The sequence below is a fragment of the Quercus robur genome, chromosome 9 (genome assembly GCF_932294415.1).
Source record: "Quercus robur chromosome 9, dhQueRobu3.1, whole genome shotgun sequence".
Taxonomy (NCBI): Eukaryota; Viridiplantae; Streptophyta; class Magnoliopsida; order Fagales; family Fagaceae; genus Quercus; species Quercus robur.
The window spans coordinates 56,369,665-56,395,596 of record NC_065542.1 but is presented as its reverse complement, the minus strand read 5'-3'; the positions used below and the strand labels follow the sequence as shown (position 1 = coordinate 56,395,596).

Sequence of the window (25,932 nt, the reverse complement as noted above, 5' to 3'; positions counted from 1 at the left end):
TTTGTTTATAAACAAGCCTAGTTTATTTATAAACAAGTTGAGTCCAAGCAAAAAAAATTGTTCACGAACAAGCTCGAGAGCTATTAGGCTTAAAACAAAACAATTCAAACATAAACTTATTTATAAATTTATGTGTTAGTTATATACACTCATTACACATATTTTAATAATGACATGACCAACATGGGACTACTACCTATTAGTCTATTACCTTAATAGGCTTAATTTTTTCTTTCCCTCAAAATTGACCAATAAGCAATAACCACTTTAGTCTATAGTTATATTAATAAATTAATTAATTAATTAAGTGTGCCACATATAATCCTCTTTATCAATTATCTAAAATAAAGTTATGAAGTATTTTCTCATATATAATAGTTATAAACAGGAATTTTTCTAATTCTTCACCATTTAACGTGAATGTAAAATTATACTTTGAGCAATTGCTAAAGTTGTAGATAAGGAATGATGAATAAATGAATTTAATTATCTAAATTTTTAATTTGAATAATGGCTTATCATAAGTATGACTAAATGCATGATAAAATGAGCATACTATTTTCTTTTTTCATAATTTTAGAGATTTAAGCATTTGATAATGTAATTTTTTTAGATGTTAAGCTCAAAAGCTTGGCCTAAGCTTGAGTTCGAGCTTGATATTAAGCTTGAGCTTCGCTTGACTAATTAATCAAGCCAAACTAAGCTAAGTTCAAACTTTTTGGCTTTTCCACGAGATTGAGCTCAAACACTATTTTTAAGTTTGTCACGAGCTAGAGCTAAGCTCGAGCTTTTGACTTTTTCTAACGAGCCAAACTTGAACATGCACTACTTAACAAAGCTTGGCTCATTTACAACCCATATAGAGCATCCGTCGACAAAAAGATCATTCCATCAATTTGAAGAGTTTCTACCAATTGAGAGAGAAATTGGGTTTCAGTTTTGAAAGAGAAAGAACCCAGGGGGAGAGAGAACTATAGATTGTAAATCCCACCAAATGAATTCACAACTGCCTACCTTCACAAAATTGTAAACCGCAGCCACATGTCCCCAGCAAAAAATAAAAAATAAATAAAATAATGGAATATTGAAATTAAATAAAAAGAAGAATAATAGAATCTTGAAATAAAATGAGAAGAACCAAAGATCGGCCAACCCAATCTAATAATTGAACTTAGATCTACATTTTGTTTTTCTATATATATATATATATATTTATGTTTTTTCTTTTCAATTTGTAACTCAAATCTCAACACAACTCATACCAATAACAACTTATTATACCAAAACTAGTAAACTTTTGAATCTGAAATCTAAGATGATAGGACTGATGCGCAGGTAGTTGTTGTTGCGGGGTTTGATGGGACCATGAATGGTGCCGTCGGGAGCACAAACAGCAAGATCAGCAATGATGTCTCTCTCTCCTCAATTTTTCTCTCTCTCAACTGAAATCCAATTTTGAGTGAAAACTTCACGGATGGTTTTTTATGCACCCACATGTGTGTCACATGATCGCCGTTAGTCAATTTAAATAGGAGACTAATAAAAGTTTCAATTTAGGACATTTGTGAAGCTCATGTACTAAATTGGTTAAAATGAAAGTTCGAGGGGTGTAATGGCCACTACTCCAAGAATGGCTCTAATACCACAAAGGGAGGCGGAACACAGCGCTGAAGGTGGAAGCACAGTAATATTATGTTGAAAATAAAGTAAGCAAAGTAAAACCAGCCAAGAAAGCAGTAGCAACAATTTAAAATAATATAATTGAAAGTAGAACCAGCCAAGAAGGCGGTAGCAACAAGTATCTTAAACAGAAACTCAAAGTAGTTAGATTGAAAATAATATAAAATCGTCCAAGAAGGCGGTAACAGCAAATATAATAAATACAAAGCTAAAAGTAGTTATTATTGAAAATAGATAACAGTACTTACAGTAGCAGTAGTTACAGGATTGAAACAGTTCAACAGTACAAGGCTTGAAACTAGTTCTAGTTACAAGATTTGTAAGGAAATAGTGGTAGTAGTGGAAATTCTAGAGAGAAATGCTAAAGGAGAGAAGTAGGCCTAAAGAAAATTTTGGCTCTAGAGAATTCTGAGTTTAACATAAGGGACATCCTCCCTTAAATAGGCAGAAAAAGCATAATGAATAGTAACAGTGAACAGTAATCATGAACAGTAAAAAGTAAACAGTGATTTTTCACTTTTTGACTCTAATTAGCATAAGAAAGGGCATAGTGGAACTTCAGTTCAGACTTCATCATTTGGCATTTTATGCCGAAAGTAACATGAGGAATCTTCAAAAACAACATCATTTGCGTGGACCAGCAATGTAATACAATAGTGGAATCTTTTACCAAGGGTAAACATTGTAGCATTTTGGCTGTTGTGCAGGCCAGACAAATAAGAGAATCAATCTTCCACTAAATCAGGAGTATCTCCATCATGACCAAACAGTTCCTAATTGTTGAGGAAATATGAGTTTTGCTTCAGAAGACAGTTTATCTTCTGAAACATGATTGTCAGTAGCCTCGAACATCAACAGGAGGAAATATCATCAATAGGGCTTAATGGGTTTATCATGTGCATTGGTTGTACCGGCATGGCTTAATCAGTATCAGGGGCATCAGATGGGTAGCCATCATAAGGATCCCATGGGGGATCATCATTACATTCATGCTCATGGTAAATAGCATACTGATTACAGAATCCACAATATAGAAGTGGTTCATACTTTGGGTTTTCACTTATAAGATATTTTCTGGGATCTGTATGTTCAAGTCTTCTTAGATTGTGGATAGCAGTATCATAAGGCCGAAGATCAAAAACAGAAATCCTATCCGTGCTTCCTATGAAATGGTAATCTTTCCATAGGTCTTGGATGACTTCAAGGATTTGATTATTGAAATAACTTCTCCAACATTCAGCAAGAGCATAAAGATCCCTGAAGGATAGGCAGGAATCTCCTTCATACCATTTTCCTTGATGGGTGTACCCATTAATAAGAACAAGATGTTTGGAAGGCTGAACATTCATCCAATTATCTCTTTCCGATTTTGGCAAGGTGCTCCAATATCTGATGGAAACAAAAGGACTATTGACTTGTGAAAGAACTTTTTGGATAATATGAGGGAACTGGCTAATCTGGTCATGGCTTGTTAGCTTGATGAATCTAATAAAGCCATACTCAAACATCTGGGACAGCCAATCGAGGTCCCTGTCATTATCATCTGTTCCATCTTCATAATTGACCAAGAGACCTGTCATTATCATCTAGCCCCTTAGTAAGTTTCCATCTTCCATTACGAAGATAGTTACAATAACCCACTCGATCCATAGCCAATGTAGAAAACACATTCATCCTTAAATCTAAAACATGTCGCACATCCTTCAACATCATAGTGCTACCAACATTGGTTTCAATGCATACATCATCAATTCCCACAATTTTTGAGTAACTAGAGTTACCCATCTTCACTGTACTAAAGTCTCTTGCTTTGTACGTGGTAAACAACCCCTTCGTAAGGATAATATGGTGGGGGGCTGCAAAATCAACGACCCACTCAACATCATTATTAGCAACATGCTCACACTTTTGCTCTTCAATAGAGAGCACCACAACATCCTCATCAATTACAGCAACTATAGTATTTTTCTCACTATCATTCTTTTCATATTTTCCTTTATTTTGTTCCTTATTCCAATGCCAACAATCTCTTCTTAAGTGACCATTTTTCCCACAATGGAAGTGTAGGCTCCAAAGACGGGCTTGCTGGGCCAAACCACTATTTGGGCTCACAATTTATTTATCTGGTGGGTCTAGGTATCCTACTTTGGGTTGTCCTAGGCTAAGGGACCCAATGAGGTCACTTTTCTCTCTTTCTCAATGTTATCTTCTCTCTATCTCACTCACTCCTTTCTTTCCTCAGAATTGCAGCCCCTAACTCTCCATTCGTTTCTCCTATTTATAGCCTTTGTCAATGGGGTGATCATCATTATCTTTTCCCTTAGTGCAAAGGAAGGTCCAATGTCGATAAACTTAAGTGGATTTTTAGGTACGAGTGGCTTTGAGAACGGTTCCCACTTCAGTAAATGTGTTCGGTAGCGGAGTTTCGTAAGGTTCTGTCGGGCACTTGAATGGCGATGTTACCGGGTGGTGTGGCCGGGTATGTACATAGTGCTTGGAAATGGTTTCCCGAGCAGCCTGTAAGTGGGGCGTATGCAGTTCGCTTTTTAAGTGCCCGGACAATACTCAGTTCCGATTGGTAGTTATTTGTGGGTTTGGGCTGGGGCCCTTGCTGATGTGAAGGCTAGACCCTTGGCCCATATCATTGATTCATGGTCCAAGGCCCAATATGAACTTGGACGTTAGGTGCCGTATAGGAAGCATTCTCTAATTTCCTTGAACTAAGATCTATCTCTTGATTGTGACCTACCATTGAATTTCCGATCATTAGGTCCTCTGCTTCTACCTCTACTCTTGTTCTCCATGACAAAAGCTTGATTTTGTGCATTGTCTATATTTGCATCTCTCCTACAAACCTCTTCACTTAAAATCAAATCTTAAATATCATCATATTTGAGTTTGCTTTTTCCTTGCAGAATTACTCACTGCCATTCTCATGGCTTCCCCACTGTTTGGTAAAGAAGCCAAAAGTATCAATGCATGAACCTCATCATCAAATTCAATTCCCACTGTGGATAATTGATTAGTGATTGTATTGAACTCATTTAGATGCTACGCTACAGGAGTGCCTTCTGCCTTCTTCAGATTAAATAACTTTTTCATCAGATATACCTTGTTATTAGCTGACAGCTTTTCATACGTCCTAGACAAAGCCTTCATCAAATCCACTGTGATATTTTCTTTCACAACATTATGCGCAGTTGATCTTGATAGAGTTAATCGAATAACTCCCAATACCTGTCTATCAAGAAGGTTCCAGTCTTCATCCTTCATAGTTTCAGGTTTCATCACCAAAAGAGGCAGATGCAATTTCTTTCCATAGAGATAATCTTCAATCTACATCCTCCAATACGCAAATTCTATTCCATCAAATTTCTCAATTCTTGAACCCTTGCCTTCTTCTCCGGCCATCGCTTCCACTCTAACCTTAGTTCTGATACCACTTGTTGGGTCTTGAATAATATTATCACAAATATTAGCAATCCAAAATAGCAATCACACATAGTAACACAAATATTTACGTGGAAAACCCTTTCTCTTTGAAGGAAAAAATCACGGGACAAACTCCAAATAATTTCACTATTATCAAATCAATTACAATAATTTTTGTGTATGCCTCACGGCTAAAGAAAAAAAAAAAAAACTCTCTTATTTTTCTTTACTCTCATACACACAAATTATCTTTCTCAAAGGTAGCCATCCTTTTTCTCTACTCTTCAATATGCGACTCCCTTCTTTTTTCTCTTAGTTATATATAACCCTGCCGCCACACCATCCTTGTAGCACACAAACTCCTACTCAAACACAAATTGGATCATTTGGTACCCTATTTCTAATAAAAAAATTTCACTACATGGATTTCTTGCCACAAAATCGGGCTGGACCCACAACACATGTGGCATCGCTAGGAGAGTTTGGGATTGCTAGGTGGACTGCCTTCTTGAGACTCCTTCAAGCCCCTTAGATTTCTCTGACTTAGCTATGGAGATTTTGGCACAAGGGACTTCTCATGATCTTGAACTCTTTTTTGTCACGACATGGTCAATTTGGTACAATAGGAACCAGGTGGTGCATGAGTTGGCTTGCCAGTCCCCCAATCAAATTTGGAGCTTTGCCAGAAGGTTTTTACAAGACTATAAGGAGGTAGTATCGCCCTTAAGCTTTCTTAGGTCTCATGAGGGAAATGGGTAGCCCCACCAACTGGTATGGTTAAAATTAATGTGGACGGAGCTACTTCAGAAAATGGAAGGAACTCAAGTGTGGGGGTGATCATTAGAGACTCTTAAGGATTGGTGGTTGCAGCATGTTCAAGGTACCTTTCTGGCCTATTCACTGCCTTTGAAGTAGAAGTACTTGCTGTTGAGTGTGGCATCCTTTTTGCCCAAGAATTGGAGCTCTCACAGATAATCATAGAGTCAGATGCCTTGTCAGTGGTGAAGAGTAAAATTGATAAAGAAACTGATGGGAGTCTAGGCCACTTGCATTCTGGTATTGGTCAAGTCCTTGAGTTTTTCAGCAGGTAAAAAATTAAGCATGTGAAAAGGGAATGCAACAAGGTAGCTCATGAGCTTGCCCAACTTGTCAGGAGGAATGAAGCTTCTCAAAGATGGATAGGGGTCTCCCCTCCCATGTTTCAAAATCTCTCAGAAGATTGTAGTTAGCTAGGAGCTTCCTGGTTTTTTTGAACTCTGTTGTACTCACTTTTCTTTCTGCTTGTATACAGCTTCATATCAAAATAATAATAATAATAATAATAAGGGCTAGACTACAACCTCAAAATATGAGATTAAAATAATATTTTTGTCATTTATATACTGCATCTTTATTGAAATTAGGCTTTAGATATTTTGTTTATCAAATAAAATATCCCGCACGCGCGTATAGGGACTAGTAGAGTAATGCGACTTCTGCATGGCTGGCATACAGTGAGGAAGATGATGATGCGTCATTGCTTGTGAGCTGTGAATATTCAGAACGAGACTGTACTGTAAGTTTGAATAATATTATGGATTTCGCTAATATGTGTCCTAATGGCACATAATAATTAACTATTTTTGAAAACAAATTTTTAAAAATTAAAAAAATATTAACAGTTTTTTCAATTTTCGAAAAAATATTTTAAAAATAGAAAGTTTACTGTATGTCCTTAGGACATACATTAACCTGAACCCTAATATTATTAGTGTGGCTCCAAATTCCAACAACTAGTAATTAAGTCTTAACGTCAATCAAGTCCAAGTCACTTGGACACTTCCTCAATTCCAAAAAAATCCAACTTTTTCCTACACTCCGGAAAAGTCCAGATAATTAACCTCCTCCACAATTATTAGAAACTATCTATCGTCTTTTTTCTTTTTCTTAAAAAAACCATTATAATGCACCGCTATTAGCTGCAGATTCACAAATTAACTTGAGAGTTGAGAGGTACTAACCCGTACTTATTTTTTTCTTTAATAGGGGAAAAAAAAAGTTATGGGTAAAAATGAGGGGGAGGAGAATGGTTTTGATCCAGAAAATCACAACCAGGAGGAGGAGGAGGAGGAGAAGAAGAAGCATCTGAAAGAAGAAGAGTTGTCAGTGGAGAGGATATTTGAGAACCAAGAGGTGCCATCATGGAGAAAGCAGCTGACAGTGAGAGCCTTTGTGGTGAGCTTTGTGCTGAGCATACTTTTCAGCTTCATAGTCATGAAATTCAATCTCACCACGGGTATTATACCTTCTCTCAATGTCTCTGCCGGTCTCTTGGGCTTCTTCTTCGTCAATACCTGGACTAAATTACTACAAAAGTCTGGCCTCCTGAGGCAGCCCTTTACGAGGCAAGAAAACACTGTTATCCAGACCTGCGTTGTGGCTTCCTCTGGAATCTCCTTTAGTGGTACTCTCTCTCTCTCTCTCTCTCTCTCGGATAAAACCAGGTTATATTAAGTATTAACGTGTGCTGTTAGAAAAATGGTTAATAATTGATTCTAAAAAAAATTTTTACATCAATTTTATTAGTTTTTTTTTTATAAAAATATTTTTTAAATGAATTGTTAATTATTATTTTAAAAGCATCGGTTAATATTTCTCAACCATAAAATACAAAAACCAAGCTTGAGCTAATTGTGCACAAACAACACAGCTCTCCAAATATTTTTAATTATTATTTCATAAGAATTTACTTTATATATTTTGCTTAACTATTTAAAAAAAAAACAATCATATTAGATTATTTAATCTAAAGTCTATTTCATTAAAATATCAAAATTTTTTGAATTTTTTTTTTAAATTGTTTTCCTCTCGTCACATACTAAAATCACCATCCACCCTCAAAATACAAAAAAATAAATAAATAAATAATAAAATGCACATGAACGGTGCCAAAGCAAATCCACATGGTTTCTGTAGATTTGGATGATTTTTGGGTGAGTTAAATTATTTTGCACAAATTGATGAAAATGCTCTAATATTGTTCGAAAATTTCTCTACTCTTCCAAGTCTTCTTTTGCTTCATTTTCCATTTCTAAGCAATGGTATATATTCATCTACTATTTAGTATTTACTACTCGGACAGTCCATCAGTCCATCGTGCAATGTGCCTATGATTGTACAATACAATCATGTTTGGAATCTTAAGAGCATTTTCAGCCGATTATCTAAATTTTTTTGACTGTTTGGACAATAATCAGTGACATTTAACTTTTATTTACCTATTTTTTCAAATACACTTTTTAATCGATTTTCTATCATTTTATCAATCTGATTTAAATATTATTTCTTCATTCATTATTTATTCTTTTTTTATCATCATTTATACTCTCTATATTCATTCTCAACAATTATATTTTTCAATAAAAAGTGTTATATTCATAATATTTTTCGTAATACTTTCACAAGAATTATATTAAAATCTTACTAGTTCTAATTTGAACTTACTGCTTAAATTATTTTTTTACTCACCAATATTAGTTAATAATAATCTATTACTTAAAATTTATTGTAAAAATATTATGGTAGCATTTCTTAATTGTCATTTTTTATTTTTTATATTATTTTTCCCTTCACACCATCTGTCATCCATACGTTTCTTCTTCTACTTTTTTTCTCTTGATTTTTTCTACACCACACACGTATCCAATTCCTTTCCTCTATCTACCTTCTTTTTCTTTCTAGTTCATTCCGTATCATTTCTTCAGCTCTCTCTCTCTCTCTCTCTCTCTCTCTCTCTCTCTCTCTCTCTCTCTCTCTCTCTCTACTTGTTCTATTTCTACTTGATTCTAAAACACTCTCTCCCTCTATCTCACACAAACAAATTCTCTCTCATACGCACATAGATCACCGGCAAAGAAATGGAGATCGGCGTTCTACACATATTGATGTTCTATTTTTTTTTTTTTTATTGTTCAGATTTCATTAGACTTATGAGAAAGATTGCTTTTGTGTTTCAAATCTTTCGATTGGGTTTTTGGGGTGAACAATGGACTTTTCTCTCCAAAAAATAGACATAGAGCATCTATTGGAGATATTCTAAGAGCATCTCTAGCAGCTTCTTTATATTTTTGTATTGTTTAGACAGTGAATAGTGACATTTATATTTTACATATCTACTTTTTCAAATATATCTTTCAATAGATTCTCTATCATTTCTTTATCTCATTTAAATATTATTTCTTCATTCATTATTTATTCATTTTTTAACACACATATTTTCATACCCCATCCTCACTCATTTCTTTACTAATTTTTTATTTAGTTTTATTCTTTTGCTAATGTACAGTAACCCATCAGATTTTATGAGCTACTGTTCATGAGCCAAAAAAAATCATGATTTAGAGAATCCATTGGAGACCATTTTTTGGGTCTCATTCTCTATTATAGAGATTATTTTGCTTTTACCTAAGCTATTGGAGATACTCTAAGGGTCAACCATCAATAAGAAGATAACATGCATGTATTTTGTTATATGCAATACATATGACTCATTTGGTTAATTGGGTTAAGTAAATCATATTCATTGCACATAATAAGTACAAGTGTCATCTTCTTATTAGTAGTTAGAACCACTGTTTTAAAAACCGGACCGGACCGGCCGGTCCGACCGGTTCAATCGGGAACCGGAGGCCAATCCGGTCCGGTTAAAAGCTCAATAACCGGTCAAAAACCGGTCAATAACCGGAAAACCAGCCAAAAACCGGTCAAAAACCGGGGTTGAACCGAAAATTAAAAAAAAAAACGGTTCTTTGACCGGTTCGGTTTTTAAAACCATGGTTAGAACTCAAGGCTTCAAACATGTTTGAAGCCAAACACTATCCTAGATAATGTCATTTTTTTGCAAAATTGCTACAATAATATCTTTGAAATAATTTTTTTATATATTAAAAAAAAAACACTAAAAGACTTAAGGGCACATTTGGCTCGCATAATGTTAGATTCTTGTAATCTTTAATTCATGTAATTACATTCTAGCTATATAATAAAGGTTATTGTGTTTGGTTCGTTAGTCACATTCCCATCATATTCAAAACTGTAACATTCTATACTTGGTTATAACATTATTAGCAATAATTAGTAATTTAAAAATAATGAATCAATTGAAAATAGTCCTAACACCTCAATATTACAAGATTACCCTTACACCTCAAAAAATGTCAAAAATACTCTTAAAATGTCCAAAATGATCAAAATACACTCCAAAACCACCAAAATATATTTGAAACCAACAAAATGACCAAATGTCCTTAGAATGTCCAAAATACTCTCAGAAGCAAAAGGAAAATAACCAAAATATCCTTGTATGACATTCAGGTAGTTTGATTAAGGTTTGGGTTAAAGCATTCACATTAGCATGTGTAAAAAAAACATGTCTACTTTAACATAAGAACTTACTTTTCTTTCTTTTTTCTATTTTACACTAACTTTTCAAAATACCCATATCAGATTATCTATTTTATCTTAAATTTCATTAAAATATTATTTCTTTACCAATTTTTTATTATTCTCCTAAATCATCTCTCTCTCTCTCTCTCTCTCTCTCTCTCTCCCAAAAACCACCACCCCCAATCTACAACAGACACACTCCGCCCATATCAACCACAATTTCTAGCAAGTTTTGAAGCCAAACAAGTAGGAAAACCCAGAAAAGCAACACCAAAACAAAACATTATCATCCAAAGATTCCTATAAAAAAAATTTAAAAATTTCTTAGAAAACAAACGTAAGTTAGAAATATCAAAGCAAAACTAAAACAAACCCTCAAACTTAACAAAATCAAATTATGATTCTATTGCTACTAGTAGCCAATTTTATCATTGATCCTCACCAAACCCACAAACTTCTCAAATGTCAAATACTCATACCCAAATCTAACTAAAAAAAAAAACCCAAATCAAATCCACAAATCTCACCCAAATCACATTAATTTTCGCTCAAAATTTTTGCATGGACATTTTCTTTCAAATCAACCTCCTCTACTCCAATGTCTCTATAAAATCCCTATCCAAATCAACCTTCCTCCACTCCAATCGCTAAAAGACAAAAAATCCCTCTCTTCCCTCGCAACGACACCCCAACTCCTCCTTTACCCACAACAACAATTTGCACAATCACAAAAGTCTATCTCACTAGAACAACAACACCATGAAACACCAAATACCATGGAGAAAATCAAAGAAGCCTCCTTTGTTCTTACAAATCTTGTCATTCACAACCATCAAAAGAAACAGATCTAGGTACAGGGAGGGACGGAAATAGAGTGATTTTTGTTTAGACGAAGAGAGAGAGAGAGAGAAAGAGTAATGAGTGAGAGTTGAGATGCGAGAGAACGAAGACGAGGGAGAAGGAGATATATTAGTTTTCTATTTGCACAGAGAAAGAGAGAGAGAGAGAGAGCGAGAGAATAAAGGTTGTGATAATAGTATAAAAATATGATATTAATTAATAAAATAATGGTTTAGTTTAGTTTTTTTTTTTTTTTTTTTTTTTTTTGTAGGACAAATAATGGTTTAGTTTAGACAGCTACAATAACACACTTTTAAAAGTGTGTATATTTTACACACTTTTAACTCTATTTGATGTGGATTTATTTTAGATCAAGCAGTGTAAATTTTATGCCTTTTTCTATTATGCACCCACTACTGCGACTGCTCTTATAGGCACAATGGTAGTTGCCTAGTTGGTTATCAAAAACTACCCATGCATCACAATGGGTTGATGGAGCCTAAATGGTTGACTAGGAATGATTAATGGCGTGATGCAGAATAGTTAGGACAAAAGGCGCAAGAAAAAAAAGTTTACCCCATCCCTTTTTTTTTTTTTTTTTTTTTTTTTGGGTTGAAAAAACAGGCTCTGAAATTTGAAACTGGGGATGTTTGGGAAAATCTGAAAGGGGTGAAAAAATAAGATGGGGCAGTAGAGTGAAACTATAGAATACTCCAAGTCTCTATATTACATAGAATAATGATACAAGCTTTATAGACTTTCTCCTCGTGTTGTTTTGTCTTCATGGAGTCCAGCCCTTACAAGTGCTGGACTCTCATTCGCTACAACTACATTATAAGGTTTGTTACAATGGTTTTGCGGTCTCATGCCACGCCATTCCAGCTGGTCAGCAGTACATGTAGTGGTAGTGTGTCCTTGACACTTCAGTGGGTAACGGAGCTCCTTGAATTGCCCAAATTTCCAAACTTCATTGTTTGCATTGTAATAGTTCTTCCAATGGGATTTTCCTGTAATGTTTAGGGAATGTTTGGGCTTGGTTGAATTTAGAAAATTAGAGGTTAAAGCCTTTAATCAAATCCCCACTTCCCCTGCAAGTTTCATATGCATTGACTTGACGAAATTGAGCTCCATTTTGGATACAAACCTGCACTAATTAGTAGTTTAGTAAACATCTCCTCTGCATAAATTTAATATAGCCTAAGCTCAGTTTTTTTCCTGTGGCAACTGGTGATCCCTTTTTCTATCATTGCATCAGAGTGCTCAGTTTTTTTCCTTCTATTTTTCTTCTTGTTCAATGATATGTTTAAATTGTCCAAAAAACCATCTGGCAACTGGAGTGTCGGACCATGACTCCAAGTTTTGTTGATTAATGTCAAGTTTCTAAACATGTTCCATGATGAAAATATGACCCTATACATATGACGAGCAAAATTTATTATCAATACTATAGAAACAACAACGTTTCTCTCAAACTCCACTCTTACTAGTAGACTGAAAATTCCTTCTTTTGACTGATTTGTACTAACAGGAGGTTATGGAAATTACCTCTTTGCAATGAGTGAACGTATCGCCAAACAATCAACAGATACTCTTGATATCAAAAAATTATCTTTGGGGTGGATGATCGGTTTTCTCTTTGCAGTCAGCTTTCTCGGACTATTCTCAGTGGTGCCTCTACGAAAGGTATACAGAATATTTGTGCATTTTCGGTAAATACATGTTGCATTGATGGGGAACAAAAGAAAAGAAAAGAATAACTTCAGAAATAAGTTCATCAAACACAAGAAAACTTTGTCATAGTTGTTATTTTTTTACAATGATTTGGTTTATGATTGTGTCAGATTATGATCATAGACTTCAAACTGACGTATCCAAGTGGTACTGCAACTGCTCATCTTATCAACAGCTTCCAGACTCCTCAAGGAGCCAAGCTAGCAAAGTAAGGCAGTGTGAAACTTAACGGCTTCAAGTGAAATGTGACCTATGAAAATTTACAATCTGTCTTTATTGATTCTACTTTTTCAGGAAACAAGTGAGAGAGTTGGGAAAATTTTTCACCGTCAGCTTTTTATGGGGTTTCTTTCAATGGTTCTATACTGCTGGAGAAAATTGTGGATTTGCAAACTTTCCTTCATTAGGCCTCAAAGCATATGATTCTAAGTACAGCTATAGTTACCCTTCAATTTCCTCTTGATAAGAATTTCATTTTAGTTTTGCAAATAATGAATTGTATTAGTAAGTTTTCTGCTTCCACTAAGCCCTATTCTTTATGAATGTTTGGGCTAATTCTAAATCATGATTATCCGCAGATTTTACTTTGATTTCTCAACAACATATGTTGGAGTAGGAATGATTTGCCCCCATATTATAAATATATCACTTCTTGTTGGAGGGATTCTTTCTTGGGGTCTGATGTGGCCCCTCATAGGAGATAGAAAGGGAGACTGGTACCCTGCAGACCTCAGCTCAGACAGCTTCAGTGGTCTTCAAGGTTACAAGGTAAATTCCCACTCAGAGATAAATACATCCTACATGGAGGCTTTTTGATTTATTGAAAACTTAATTTATACCCTTTATTCAGGTATTTATTGCCATAGCCTTGATCCTAGGAGATGGTCTCTATAATTTTCTCAAGGTTCTATCTCAAACCATCGTAGGCTTGTCTCATCAGCTCCGGTACAAAGATGCGAGCTCTGGTCTCCCTGTTGCAGACCATTCTTCTCTTGTAAGTTCTCGCCTCTCATATGATGACAAACGCCGAACCCAACTCTTTCTCAAAGATCAAATTCCAACATTGTTTGCCGTCGGAGGCTATGTTGCTATTGCTGCAATCGCTATGGCCATTCTTCCACATATCTTTCACCAACTCAAATGGTATCACATATTGGTCATCTACATATTCGCACCCACATTGGCTTTCTGTAATGCGTATGGTTGTGGGCTCACTGATTGGTCCCTTGGATCCACATATGGAAAGCTTTCCATCTTTATCATTGGAGCATGGGCGGGTGCTTCACAAGGTGGAGTTCTTGCAGGCCTAGCTGCTTGTGGAGTAATGATGAACATTGTCTCAACAGCCTCTGACCTAATGCAGGATTTCAAGACTGGCTACTTGACGCTGGCTTCACCCCGTTCTATGTTTGTGAGCCAAATAATCGGCACAGCAATGGGCTGTGTGATTTCCCCTTGTGTGTTTTGGCTATTTTACAAAGCCTTTGATGACCTTGGGCAACCTGGAAGTCAATACCCTACTCCTTATGCTGTTGTGTACCGCAACATGGCTTTGCTGGGGGTAAAGGGCTTCTCAAGTCTGCCAAAGAACTGCCTTCTACTCTGTTATGTGTTCTTTGGTGGAGCCATTATGATCAATTTGATTAGAGATTTAGTGAGTAAGAAGTGGGCAAGGTTCATTCCAGTTCCAATGGCAATGGCAATACCTTTCTATTTAGGATCATATTTTGCCATTGATATGTGTGTTGGAAGCTTAATCTTGTTTGTGTGGGGGAAAATAAACAAGGTCAAGGCAGATGCTCTGGCTCCTGCAGTAGCTTCTGGTTTAATATGTGGGGATGGGATATGGACTTTGCCTGCTTCTATTTTTGCTCTGGCTGGGCTTAAGCCACCAATTTGTATGAAGTTTCTGTCAAGAGGGAATAATGCTAAGGTTGACAAATTCTTAGGATCATAGGGCTCAGTTAGCTTAGGAGAAATGGATGCGAAGTCCTTATTGGTTGGTGCATCCAATCCAAGGACTAGTAAAATATGCCTTCTTCTTCTTATTATTATTATTTGCTTTGCTTGGTGTGGAGACAAGGTTAGAACTAGCAAAGTAGCCATAAATCTGACCATAAAATTATGTATGTTTGTAAAACATTAAAGTGCTTATTGGGTAAATCACATGCGTGTTTGTGCAAACAGGCTTTCCTTTAATTTTACCTATATTTTACTTGATAATGGCTAAATGACACCTCAAAGTCTTAACACTATCATATTTCCAATGGAGTCAACATCCTATTTGTTTAAATTAGGTTCGTATGGGCCAAGCATGAGGTGTTTTGGGTAGCTTGTGTAACCCGAACGTAAATTTGGGTCTGGGAGTATGCTAGCCAGATTATAAAAAAAATGAAGTCACCACTTAGCTTTACAATCCAACAACCGACTTAAAGTCATAATCAAGATTCATTAAATATTCTTAATCTCGCCATTCTTAATGCATTCCATTATTAGTTCAAATTTTCGAACCTGAGTAGCGTATCCTGCTCCCATGGCTAGATTGTTTAACAGTGGATCCTTATATCAGTTGTTGAATTTACTAGCCACAGGTCTAATGCAACATCAATAGTATGCCTATGGATTCTGCAAATCATTGAGCCACTCTGTCATGGCTGATGTGATACCCTTGTGTCAGCCAGATATGATGCAAATGACTAGGCAGGGTATTATCTCTCGAACTCGAACCCTTTCTCCCCTATACCCCCAAACACTTTGTATATGAGGAAGTGTCAATTCAGTCACAAAGCCTTTGACAAAATTAACTTTTTAATGGTACAAATGTATATAAGCAAAACTTTAATGCATAGCTAATGACCCATATATCATGTGATTAATGTTAATCGAATATTGTTATCTAAAGCAACTAACTATGCCTAATTGTTGAAATAAAATTGTTGGTTGAAATGGCAATAAATAATTACATCTAGCAAGAAGCCAAGTACCTACTGGCTACTGCACAATTTGGAAACTCTTCTTTTAGAGAGGAGAAAAAGCCTCCTATAAGCCAAATCAGCCTGACATGGTTAACAAATTTCCTTTTTTTTTTTTTTTTTTTTTTTTTTTTTTTCAATTAACTGAACACCAAAGCAATATAATATTATTCAAATAATAACCATCCATTTCTTTCCCATGGATAGTTTGACCTGCATATGGAAAGCAAAATATTAATCAACCATAGACAACCACCAATAATGAAAATTAGTGTAGTAGGAGATCATGCAGACCGAGAACAGGGGACTTAATCTTCATTTAAAACATGCTACTAAATCCAAAAAGAATGTGTTGAAGCAACAAGCAAAAAATTCAAAAGATAGGAATTCATGGAAGCATTTGAGATAGATAGGAACATAGCAACTTAAGCATTTACCAATCTCCAGTCAAAGGATCCAAATATTGACATTGCTTTGACTTCCTTGTAGATGTAGTAATCCTTATGAGTGACAGTGAGGGAAAAAAAAAAGAAATACAAAGAAACACTACTAAAACGTTAGTTAGCTGCGTTTGATTGGGAGATGAAGATGATTTAAGGAGCTACGTAACATTGGGTTGGCACGTGACTTGAGTAGTAGTCTAGTCAAGGACAAGTAGACAGCTGAAAAAAAAAAGAGAAAAAAAAAAAAATCCAAGGCGATTTAATTTTTTTTATTTGAAAAACACACATATATGGGAGAAAGGCCAAGGCGATTTAATTAGTAGTAATTACTGTGTTAAAATTGTTGAAATAACCATCTCTTCCCATCCTTGCAATCATCCTTTTTTTTTCCATACAAACCCATGGTATGCTTTCCTATGTCTCAAGGCCGATCTCACCAACAGTATCTTTTTGTGTTTATCAAAATCTCAGTTTTGTCTTTGACTAGGTCTCCGGCCCCTGCCTTCTTTTTCTCCCTAATCCTATTTTGTTATCACACTTCAGGCTCAACCAAAAACAGAACTTGACTTTTTTTTGGCTCAACATAAACTCAAGTTCCACGTAGCATTTTTAATTATAAATTGCAGATCATCGGATGTCACCATGGCACATTTTTTTATGGAACTTGATTTTTGTGAACTCAAGTTACATGTAGAATTCGAGTTTCTTAGGCTGTGTTTGGTTCGCGTAAAATCATTTCCGGAAAATATTCTATTTTTCGGAAATGCTATTTTCCGGAAAGGAAAATGTTTTCATGTGTTTGGTTGCATTTCAAAAAATATTTCGGAAAATATTTTCTGATGTTTGGTTGTGTTCTGAAAATAGCATAGAAAACACATTTTCACATTTTCTCACATTTTCTTGGTTACCAAACGATTATATAATATCATTTATTCATCAAAACACAAACAAAACCCAGAAAAAAATTATCAAATTCGGACAAACGAAGGCGAGCTCGCGATCGGAGAGATCGCGATCGGCGCGATCGCGCTCGGCGGCGCGATGTGTCGATCGCGATGAGATCGCGATCGGCGCGATCGTGATCGGAGCGGTCGGCGCGATCGCGCTCGGCGGCGCGAGGCGTCGATCGCGATCGCGATCGACGCGTTCGCGCGATCGCGATCTCTCCGATCGGCGCATCGCGATCGCGCGAAGATCGACGCTTCGCGCGAAGATCGAAGCGGAGATCGCGATCGGAGCTCTGGGTGGCTGGATCGATCGGAGCTCTCGCACTTCGTTGGCTTCGATCTCGCTCGTTGGCTTCGATCTCGTTCGTGGATCGGGGTTCGTGATCTCGCTCCTTGGAATCGTTGTGTTCTTCGATTGTTTTTTTTTTGTTCTTTTTCTCTCGCCGATGTGTTGTGTTCTCTGTTTTTTCTCTCTCTCTCTCTGCGTTTTGCAAGCCACGGAAATGAATTGAAGTGAAAATGAAGGCAGAAATTGATTTCCGTGGTCAAGGCTTCAAACTTCGGTCAACAGGAAAACATTTTCCAGAAAATAATATTTTCCGTGACAGCCAAACGCCCTATTTTCCAGAAATTGATTTCCTGAATTCGTTTGAAGCCGATTCAAACGCACCCTTAAACTCAAATTTTAAAAGAGTGGCATTCTTCTAAATATTTCATAAACAGTGGTATACAAATAGTGTTATTTGGCCATGGAATGGAATGGCATGAAGAAACAAAAGATTATTGGAGATTTACTATTAGCTGTTGAATAGTTGTCATAACTCATAAATGCTGAGAAAGCATACAAGCATTTATGTTGTCACTTTGTTTTAGCTACACTGAATCAAGGAGGTTTTCCACAAGGATAACAACCTTTCGGTCTCTAGACTCTAGAGTTTAGAACTATACAACATGTGGTTTTTAATATTTTGAAAACCAAAGTCAATGTGATTCTAAAATGACGTCTATCGATTTAATGGTTTGAATATGTATTGTGCAAGCATATGTTGTGTCCCACATTGGATATTTATTAAATGGATCTTGAGTTTATAGATAATTATATAAAACTCCAATTAGTGACCCTGGGTACCCCAACTAATTTGTATTCTTTGGCAGCTCGTCATTCCCTTAACTATCGGCCGTTTGCCCCCATACAAATACAATATTTAAAAAATATACATATTATAAACTTTTTAAAAAATACTATTAAAAAATAAATGCCATACAAATACAATATTTTAAAATATATATATACTAGTATTATGCCCATGCGATGCACGGCTTAATAAAAAAGTCATATGTAAATTAAATTTTTGATAAAAAAATCATATATAAATTAAAAATTTATATTTTGATATTAAATATAGATTATACAAAACAACACTATTTCAAAAGTACTAAGAATTAGCTTTCAATTCCTATTTAAAAAAAAAGTATAAGAATTACTAACTTCCCTTGTTTGTTGTTGGACTGAGATTATGATAGGATGATAGATCGAACATATTAATAACACAAATTTCCTTACCTTTCCTTCTTAATGTTACAAATTGCATCTAGATTGTACCTACCTTTCATGATGATTGATATAGAATTTTAAGAGGGAGAAACCGTACAATTTTTTTGCAAAAGATTATTACAAATTAGTTGTACTTTTCTTTAGTTGCTTTATAACTTCTTTGGATAAAGTTATGTTGATAACAACTTCTTCTTCTTTGTGGTTTTTATTTTTTTTTTAAATTTTAATTACAATTATTTTTTAGATAAATATAACATATTATTTGTTCTTATCAACCTTTCTTCTATTGTTTTATCACTTCTTAGGATAAATTAGTTTTGTTCTTTGTGTATTTATTTTATTTTGTTTTTAAATTTCTACATTTGATAATTAGGTAATTAAAAAAAAATCATATTCTATTTCCTTACATATCAATCACGTTTTTTTTTTTTTTTAATTCATAATTTCATATGACCTTTATTTTTTATTTTTAGTTTGGTAATATAACACATTGATTAACAATTCTATTTTCAATAGGATTTAAATTTTACGTCAAATGGGACCATAACAATATATATTCTTTAAAAAAAAAAAAAAAAAAAAAAAAACTCTATCTTATATCCTTATGGCATCATTCAAGTGTTTTTATTTTTATTTATTATTATTATTATTTTTTACATTATGTTGATATCAACATTTTTTTTCATTCTATCCATAAAAATATGACCTTTTTTATTCCATTTTTTTCATGGGATAACAACAAACGCATTAATTAGAAATCCTAATTATAATAGGATATAGTGATATACATAATATTTCTTTTTTATTTTTATTTTAAAAAATTCTTTGATTTTTCTTCAATTTTGTGCAGCCACTTGGCACAACCACAACTTCTAAGCCCAACTTTTATTATATAGTATATGATTAGTTAAAGTCCCATGCGTTGCATGATTTTACTCATCAACTTATATACCATATAATTAATTTGAGAAATATTGAGTAAATGAATAATATATATATATATATATATATTCAAAAATCACAATGATGTGATTAAATCTAGAATTAGGCTATACATCAAAAATGTATATCATATTATCTTAATAAGGTTAAAAAAATTAAATTCATACCTTGTGAAAGAGAAAAAAATTGTGATAGTTTAAGCATTATAAAGTATAAACTTTGATAACCTTGTGGTGTGCAAATAATATTTTCTTGGGTGTGTTCAATACTTGTAGGGACACGATTTTTAACGACCCAAGGTTGACGTTGGGCTCGTGTGTAAAGGGCCCGAACAATATGATTTGTAGAGAGTGGGTTTGGAAAGGCCTGCTTTTGGGCATTGGGTTTCGGTCTGGTCCCGGTTTCGTGAGCGATCATACAAAGATGAGCTTGGACTGCATAGCTGAGCCTTGCATCAATGTAGTTAGAGAGGTCTGACTCCTCGGAATTAGTCCGAGGAGCATCACATTCTCACCCTCTCCCTTTTTCTTCCTTCCTCCTTCTTTTATACTAGTATTCGATTTCCCTTCTTCATCTACGTGTCAGTTTCTCCTTGTTTGGGGCAGTTACTCGTCCTATCAATCTTCACGTCAGAGTGGTTGGGAAAAAGCTGGATAGTATGGTATGGGGTATGGGTTTATCAGGTGCTGGGCTCCACGTTATGGTGTTGGCAGCTTTCTAGCTTGTATTGCTCTTGTACTGAGTTTGTCCTTTTCTTCAGGCGCTTTGTGAGGCGTTGAGCGTGAGCTTGTCCTTGGTTGTATTATTGGGCCATCAAGGGGTTCTCCTCATACCTCCTCGGCAGTAGGGCTCCTCGGCTTGGGCTTTGGGTCATTAATGTGAAGTGGGCCGGGATTCCAAATTTCAGGCCGCACAATACTTATTTCGAGATTAAATATAGAGACAAAGAGAGATTAATATTTGAAAACAAATCCATTTAATGGTTTTGTTTACCGGATAAGTTTGAGGCTTTTTTCAAGTGTGAGTATTGCTACAAAATTGCTGATGTTATGCTTGTAAGGGAAGCCTGTCTTCTTCCTCAATCACATTCAATGATTTTTCTCCATAATCTTTTGTAACCATAATGTAAAAACAAAAACAAAAAAAATTAGTAGATTGAATTCTAAGTAAAAAAATTAGCAGTTTCTCAAAAAAAAAAAGTAAATAAATTAGCAGATAAAACAAAACAATTACTTAAAAATAATATTAAAAAAATCATGTAGTCTACACATGAGGTTTAGAGAGGAAGAAAAAAGAGAAGGATGAAGATAACCAATGAAATACTAATGATAATATGGAGTAGGACTTTCAACAGACAACATTTATAGAATTCTCAAGGTATGGAGAAACAATTAAACTATAAAAATGTCTTTAGGGTTGGGATCTTTCGGTTTCGTAGTTTTTTTTTTTTAAATGCTTTGTAGTTGAATTGCTCAATGTGTTTAGAAAATCTAAACTACAATTTATAATCTTCCAAATTAAAGTAGAGTATAGGATTGGAATATTGGATATTTGTTATCCAATTAGTGGAGAAGAAGTATAATTCATTTTCATAGGGAATCAAGTAGTTTCTCTTTTTTGGACTCCAAACTTAATCTATCCTCTTTCTTTCTCCTCAAAAGATTAAGATTGTGTGAAAAAAAGAAGAAGATTAACATCATCTAGAATTTATGCACTTGGAAAATTAAGATCATCCGGAGATTTATGGTGACAAAACATAAAAAGAAAAAAAAAAAAAAAAACAAAGAGAGAGAGAGAGAGAGAGAGAGAGAGAGAGAGAAGAAGAAGAAGAAGAAGCTATAAGATAGAATAAAAAAGTGAAAAAAACAAAAGATTAATACCAATTTCTATTTACATTATTTAATATTTTTGTTCATTCTAATATCCATTCCATATATTGACCTAACAAATAAAAAATAATGTTAATCTAATTTTATTTAATAATAAGAATAAATTAGAGTCCTTGTAGTCGTAAATCTAATTTTATTTAATGATAAGAATAAATTAGAGTCTTGGTAGTATAATATTCTTTTTTAGTTCTTTAAAAATCTAAAAATTTAATATAATTTCTGCAATTTGGTGAAACCACGTGGCACAATCACGACGTCTAAACCCAACTTTTATTATATATAATATATATTATAAACTTTAAAAAAAAATACTAATAAAAACTAAATGTATTATACTTCTAGAGGTTAAAAGGTCATGTATAATCCTTTTGTCCCAGTACAAATACAATATTTAAAAAAAAAAATATATATATATATATATATGTGTATATTATAAACTTAAAAAAATAAAATTAAAAACTAGATGTGGTATACTTCTAGAGGTTAAAAGGTCATATATCCTTTTGGCCTCTACCATCACTTCTTTTTTTCTTTTTAAGTTTCTCCTTTTTATATTTTTTTTTCCTTTTTAAAATTTTAAATTTGTCAATATGATTTCTAGCTTTGCATGATTAATCACAAGCAATGACAAGGGTAATGGTAAGGAATCCAAGCGTATCCAATTGTTCTCTCTCCTTTCCTTTGCAAAAATCACCAATGTATCAGCATAATGGAAATTTCCCTTTGAGATGCCAATTTTTCCTTTCATTTCTTTCATTTTTACAACATTCTTCAACTATTCCATGTCAATGTTAATGGTTTGTGACTAATATATTTTTGGTGGGTTGGTTAGGATTTGGTTTGCCTGTGATGAGAAAGGGTGATTGGCATTTATAAATCTCTACAAGTTTCAACTTTTCAATTGCTAGGCATATTCTTCATTTCATGTTTTACAATTTTTATTTAGGTAAATTGAAAATTACACCCCTAAAGTTTGGTGGTGATTGGATTTTACGCCTTGAAGTTTCAGAATTTGGATTTTACCCCCACGAAGTTTGATGTTTGGATTTTACATCCTAACGTGTCAAAATTTGGATTTTACCTCCTATATTTTGGAAGTGTTTGGATTTTACTCCTTAAAGTTTTGAGGTATTTGGACTAATACCCTAAAGTTTTAGAATTTAAGGGTGTAAAATCCAAACAACCCTAAACTTTAGGAGATAAAATCCAAGTTCTGTAACGTTATGGTGTAAAATCCAAACACCCAAAACTTTAGGGGATAAAATCCAAATTTTGAAATTTCAAGGTGTAAAATCCAAAAACCCCCAAACTTTAGGGGTGTAATTTGCAATTTACCCTTTTTATTTTGTAATTGTGTTTTATCCCTTCAATTTGTTTACATCTTACATTCTTAAGATAACCAAATGTAACTATGTAAAAAATGAAAAAGAGGAAAATTGATGTATTTATTTATTCATTGTAAACATCATGGGTAATGGGTTGAATTGTAATGAGTAGATATATATTATTTCTAATTAATAAACATCATGGATGGTGGTACTTCTTTTCTTTTATGTTGATGTCTATAATTCTCAAACATTGTAAATTTATTTGTCTCCATCCCCTTCTTACACTGTATAACAAAGTATACCCAGTTTTGGAATTGAAAATATGACTAGAGACTATGGTTTAGTTTAAATTCAATTTTACTAGCAAATTTCGTTTATTACTTTTGACTATAGTAGCTAAATATAATAGTATTGATGAACCCGATGAGTTAAAGATAATTTTCTCATAAAATTTTTGAAAATGTACCACGCATCACGCGGGATATCAGCTAACTTTCTAAATCAAAGAGGTTTTCCACAAAGATAATGACCTTTCGGTCTCTAGACTCTAGAGTCTAGAACTATACAACATGTGGTTTTTAATATTTTGAAAACCAAAGTCAATGTGATTCTAAAACGACGTCTACCAAATTAGTTTACTGGAAATTTCCTACAATCTACTAAGTGACAATGTAATAACTCAAATTGTGCTAATTTGAGTCGATTGAATTGTTTAAATGTGCATTGTGCAAGTGTGTATTGTGTCCCACATTAGATATTTATTAAATGAATATTGATTTTATAAATAATCACATGGAACTCCTATTACATATTAATTAATTTATTAAATGTACCTTGAGTTTATAAATAATCACGTACAACGAATTTCCCCTAGCTTGGGCATTCCCACAAATACAATATTTAAAAAAATTATAATATTAAAAATTAAAAACTAGATGTGGTATACTTCTAGAGGCTAAAAGGTCATTATCATTCTTGTCACTTGACTTGTGGAACGCCTGTGCTTCCTTCAATCACGTAATAACAGAAATGAAAAAAAAAAAATTTAAAAATTCAATCCCTATTTTATTCATAAGGACACACAACGGGTCCGTTTGGATTGAACTTATTTTTGCTGAAACTGAAAACTGAAACTGAAAACACTGTAGCAAAATAATTTTTAAATGTGTAAATAATATCGTGGGGCCCATTTTTAATGAAAAAGTTGATAAAAAGTGGAATTTGTGGGTCCGTGAACAGTGCACGAATGCACTGTTCACAGTGGACTTAGTCAAATAGTGCGGCTGAGAGAAAAAAAAAAAAAAAAAAAAAAAAAACTGGAAAACGCAGCCACAAATTCAGCAACTTTCAGTGCAATCCAAACGCACTCAACATTACATTCCAATCTTTTAGGCAGGAAGTGACTTTTAATTCAATGGCATTAAATGGCTGTAGGATGGCTAGATGCCAAAGTCTACTCCATTGATTAAAGTTTGATCATTACTACAATGACTTTTGCACACATTGTTTTCTGCAATTTTTAATTTAGCATGAAATGGAGAATCTAATATCATTAGATATTTTTAAAAATATTCACAGCCGTAAAATTTAAAAACATTCACATTAGTTTATGTAAAAATTATTGTCTATTTTAGCATAAAAAACTTACTTCTTCTATTTGCACAACAACTTTTTCAAAGCTCCAATATCAATTATGTATTCTATGCTATATTTTATTAAAATATTATATATTAATTTTTCTTTTTCTTTTTTTTCTTTGTCCCATATTCTCCCTTCCCCTCCGCTAAACAATGTCAGTCATCACCAAACAACATCAGCTTACTATTAACTGTTGAATAGTTGTCATAACTCATAAAAGTTGAGAAATCATACAAGCATTTTTGCTATCACTTTGGTTTTGCTACACTGATTCTACATTTGAATCAAATTTTCCAAATCAAGGAGGTTTTCCACAAGGATAACGACATTTCTGTCTCTAGACTTTAGAGTTTAGAACTGTACAATATGTCGTTTTTAATATTTTAAAAATCAAAGTCAGTGTGATTCTAAAACGATGTCTACCGATTTAGTTGTTTAAATGTGCATTGTGTAAGTGTATGTTGTGTCCCACATTGGATATTTATTAGATGGATCTTGAGTTTATAAATAATCACATAGAACCCCAATTACATATATTTAATTTTCTAAATAAATGGATCTTGAGTTTGTAGCTCTACCCTAGATGCAAGTGATGCAATTGCCTAAAAGCCCCAAATTTTGACTAATAGGTTTTTTTTTTTTTTTTTTTTTTTTTTTTTTTTTTTTTTTTTTTTTTTTAACTATCTATATATAGATCCAAATAAAAAATAAAAATGCTAAATTTATTATAAAATTTTAGAACAAAACTTTTACAATTGATATAGCAATGAATGTAATTAGTAAACTTCAACATCCTAATAAATAAATGTTTAAAATACTTTTTTTTTAATATAATCACCTAACTATTTCTCATTGAGTAGGAGTTCCATAATTCATAATCTCTCAGTCATAGCGCCAATAAAAAACAAAAATAAACTCTCACGGCTGAAAAATCTCTCTTTCTCTTTTTTATCAACAAGCAAAGAAAAAAATGAAATCAAAGGCAAAACAAATCAATCTCAAGCCTTAGTATTTTTGTGTAGTCTTCTTTTTTCGCTTTCTTCAAGTTTGCCTCTAAAATGCTCTGCCTCTAACTTTTGAAGTCTTCTTTCGCATTTAAGAGAGTTGGATT

General features: G+C 33.8%; 1 protein-coding gene across 3 annotated transcripts in view; it reads left to right on the top strand.

Moving 5' to 3' along the window:
• Window positions 1-7,036: 7,036 nt before the first annotated feature.
• The window catches only part of LOC126699210 (probable metal-nicotianamine transporter YSL7), a 63,206-nt gene continuing 44,310 nt past the window's right edge, over window positions 7,037-25,932 (top strand). Inside the window, exons 1-6 of one of the 3 annotated variants that reach the window (XM_050396897.1) lie at window positions 7,049-7,555; window positions 12,905-13,059; window positions 13,218-13,315; window positions 13,402-13,536; window positions 13,686-13,875; window positions 13,958-15,291. In XM_050396897.1, coding sequence (XP_050252854.1) covers window positions 7,153-7,555; window positions 12,905-13,059; window positions 13,218-13,315; window positions 13,402-13,536; window positions 13,686-13,875; window positions 13,958-15,064 — 2,088 coding nt within the window. In that variant the 5' untranslated portion in view covers window positions 7,049-7,152 and the 3' untranslated portion in view covers window positions 15,065-15,291. Of the gene's footprint in view, window positions 7,556-12,904; window positions 13,060-13,217; window positions 13,316-13,401; window positions 13,537-13,685; window positions 13,876-13,957; window positions 15,292-25,932 lie in introns of those variants that run through there. The other 2 variants (XM_050396895.1, XM_050396894.1) reach the window with 2 other exon arrangements.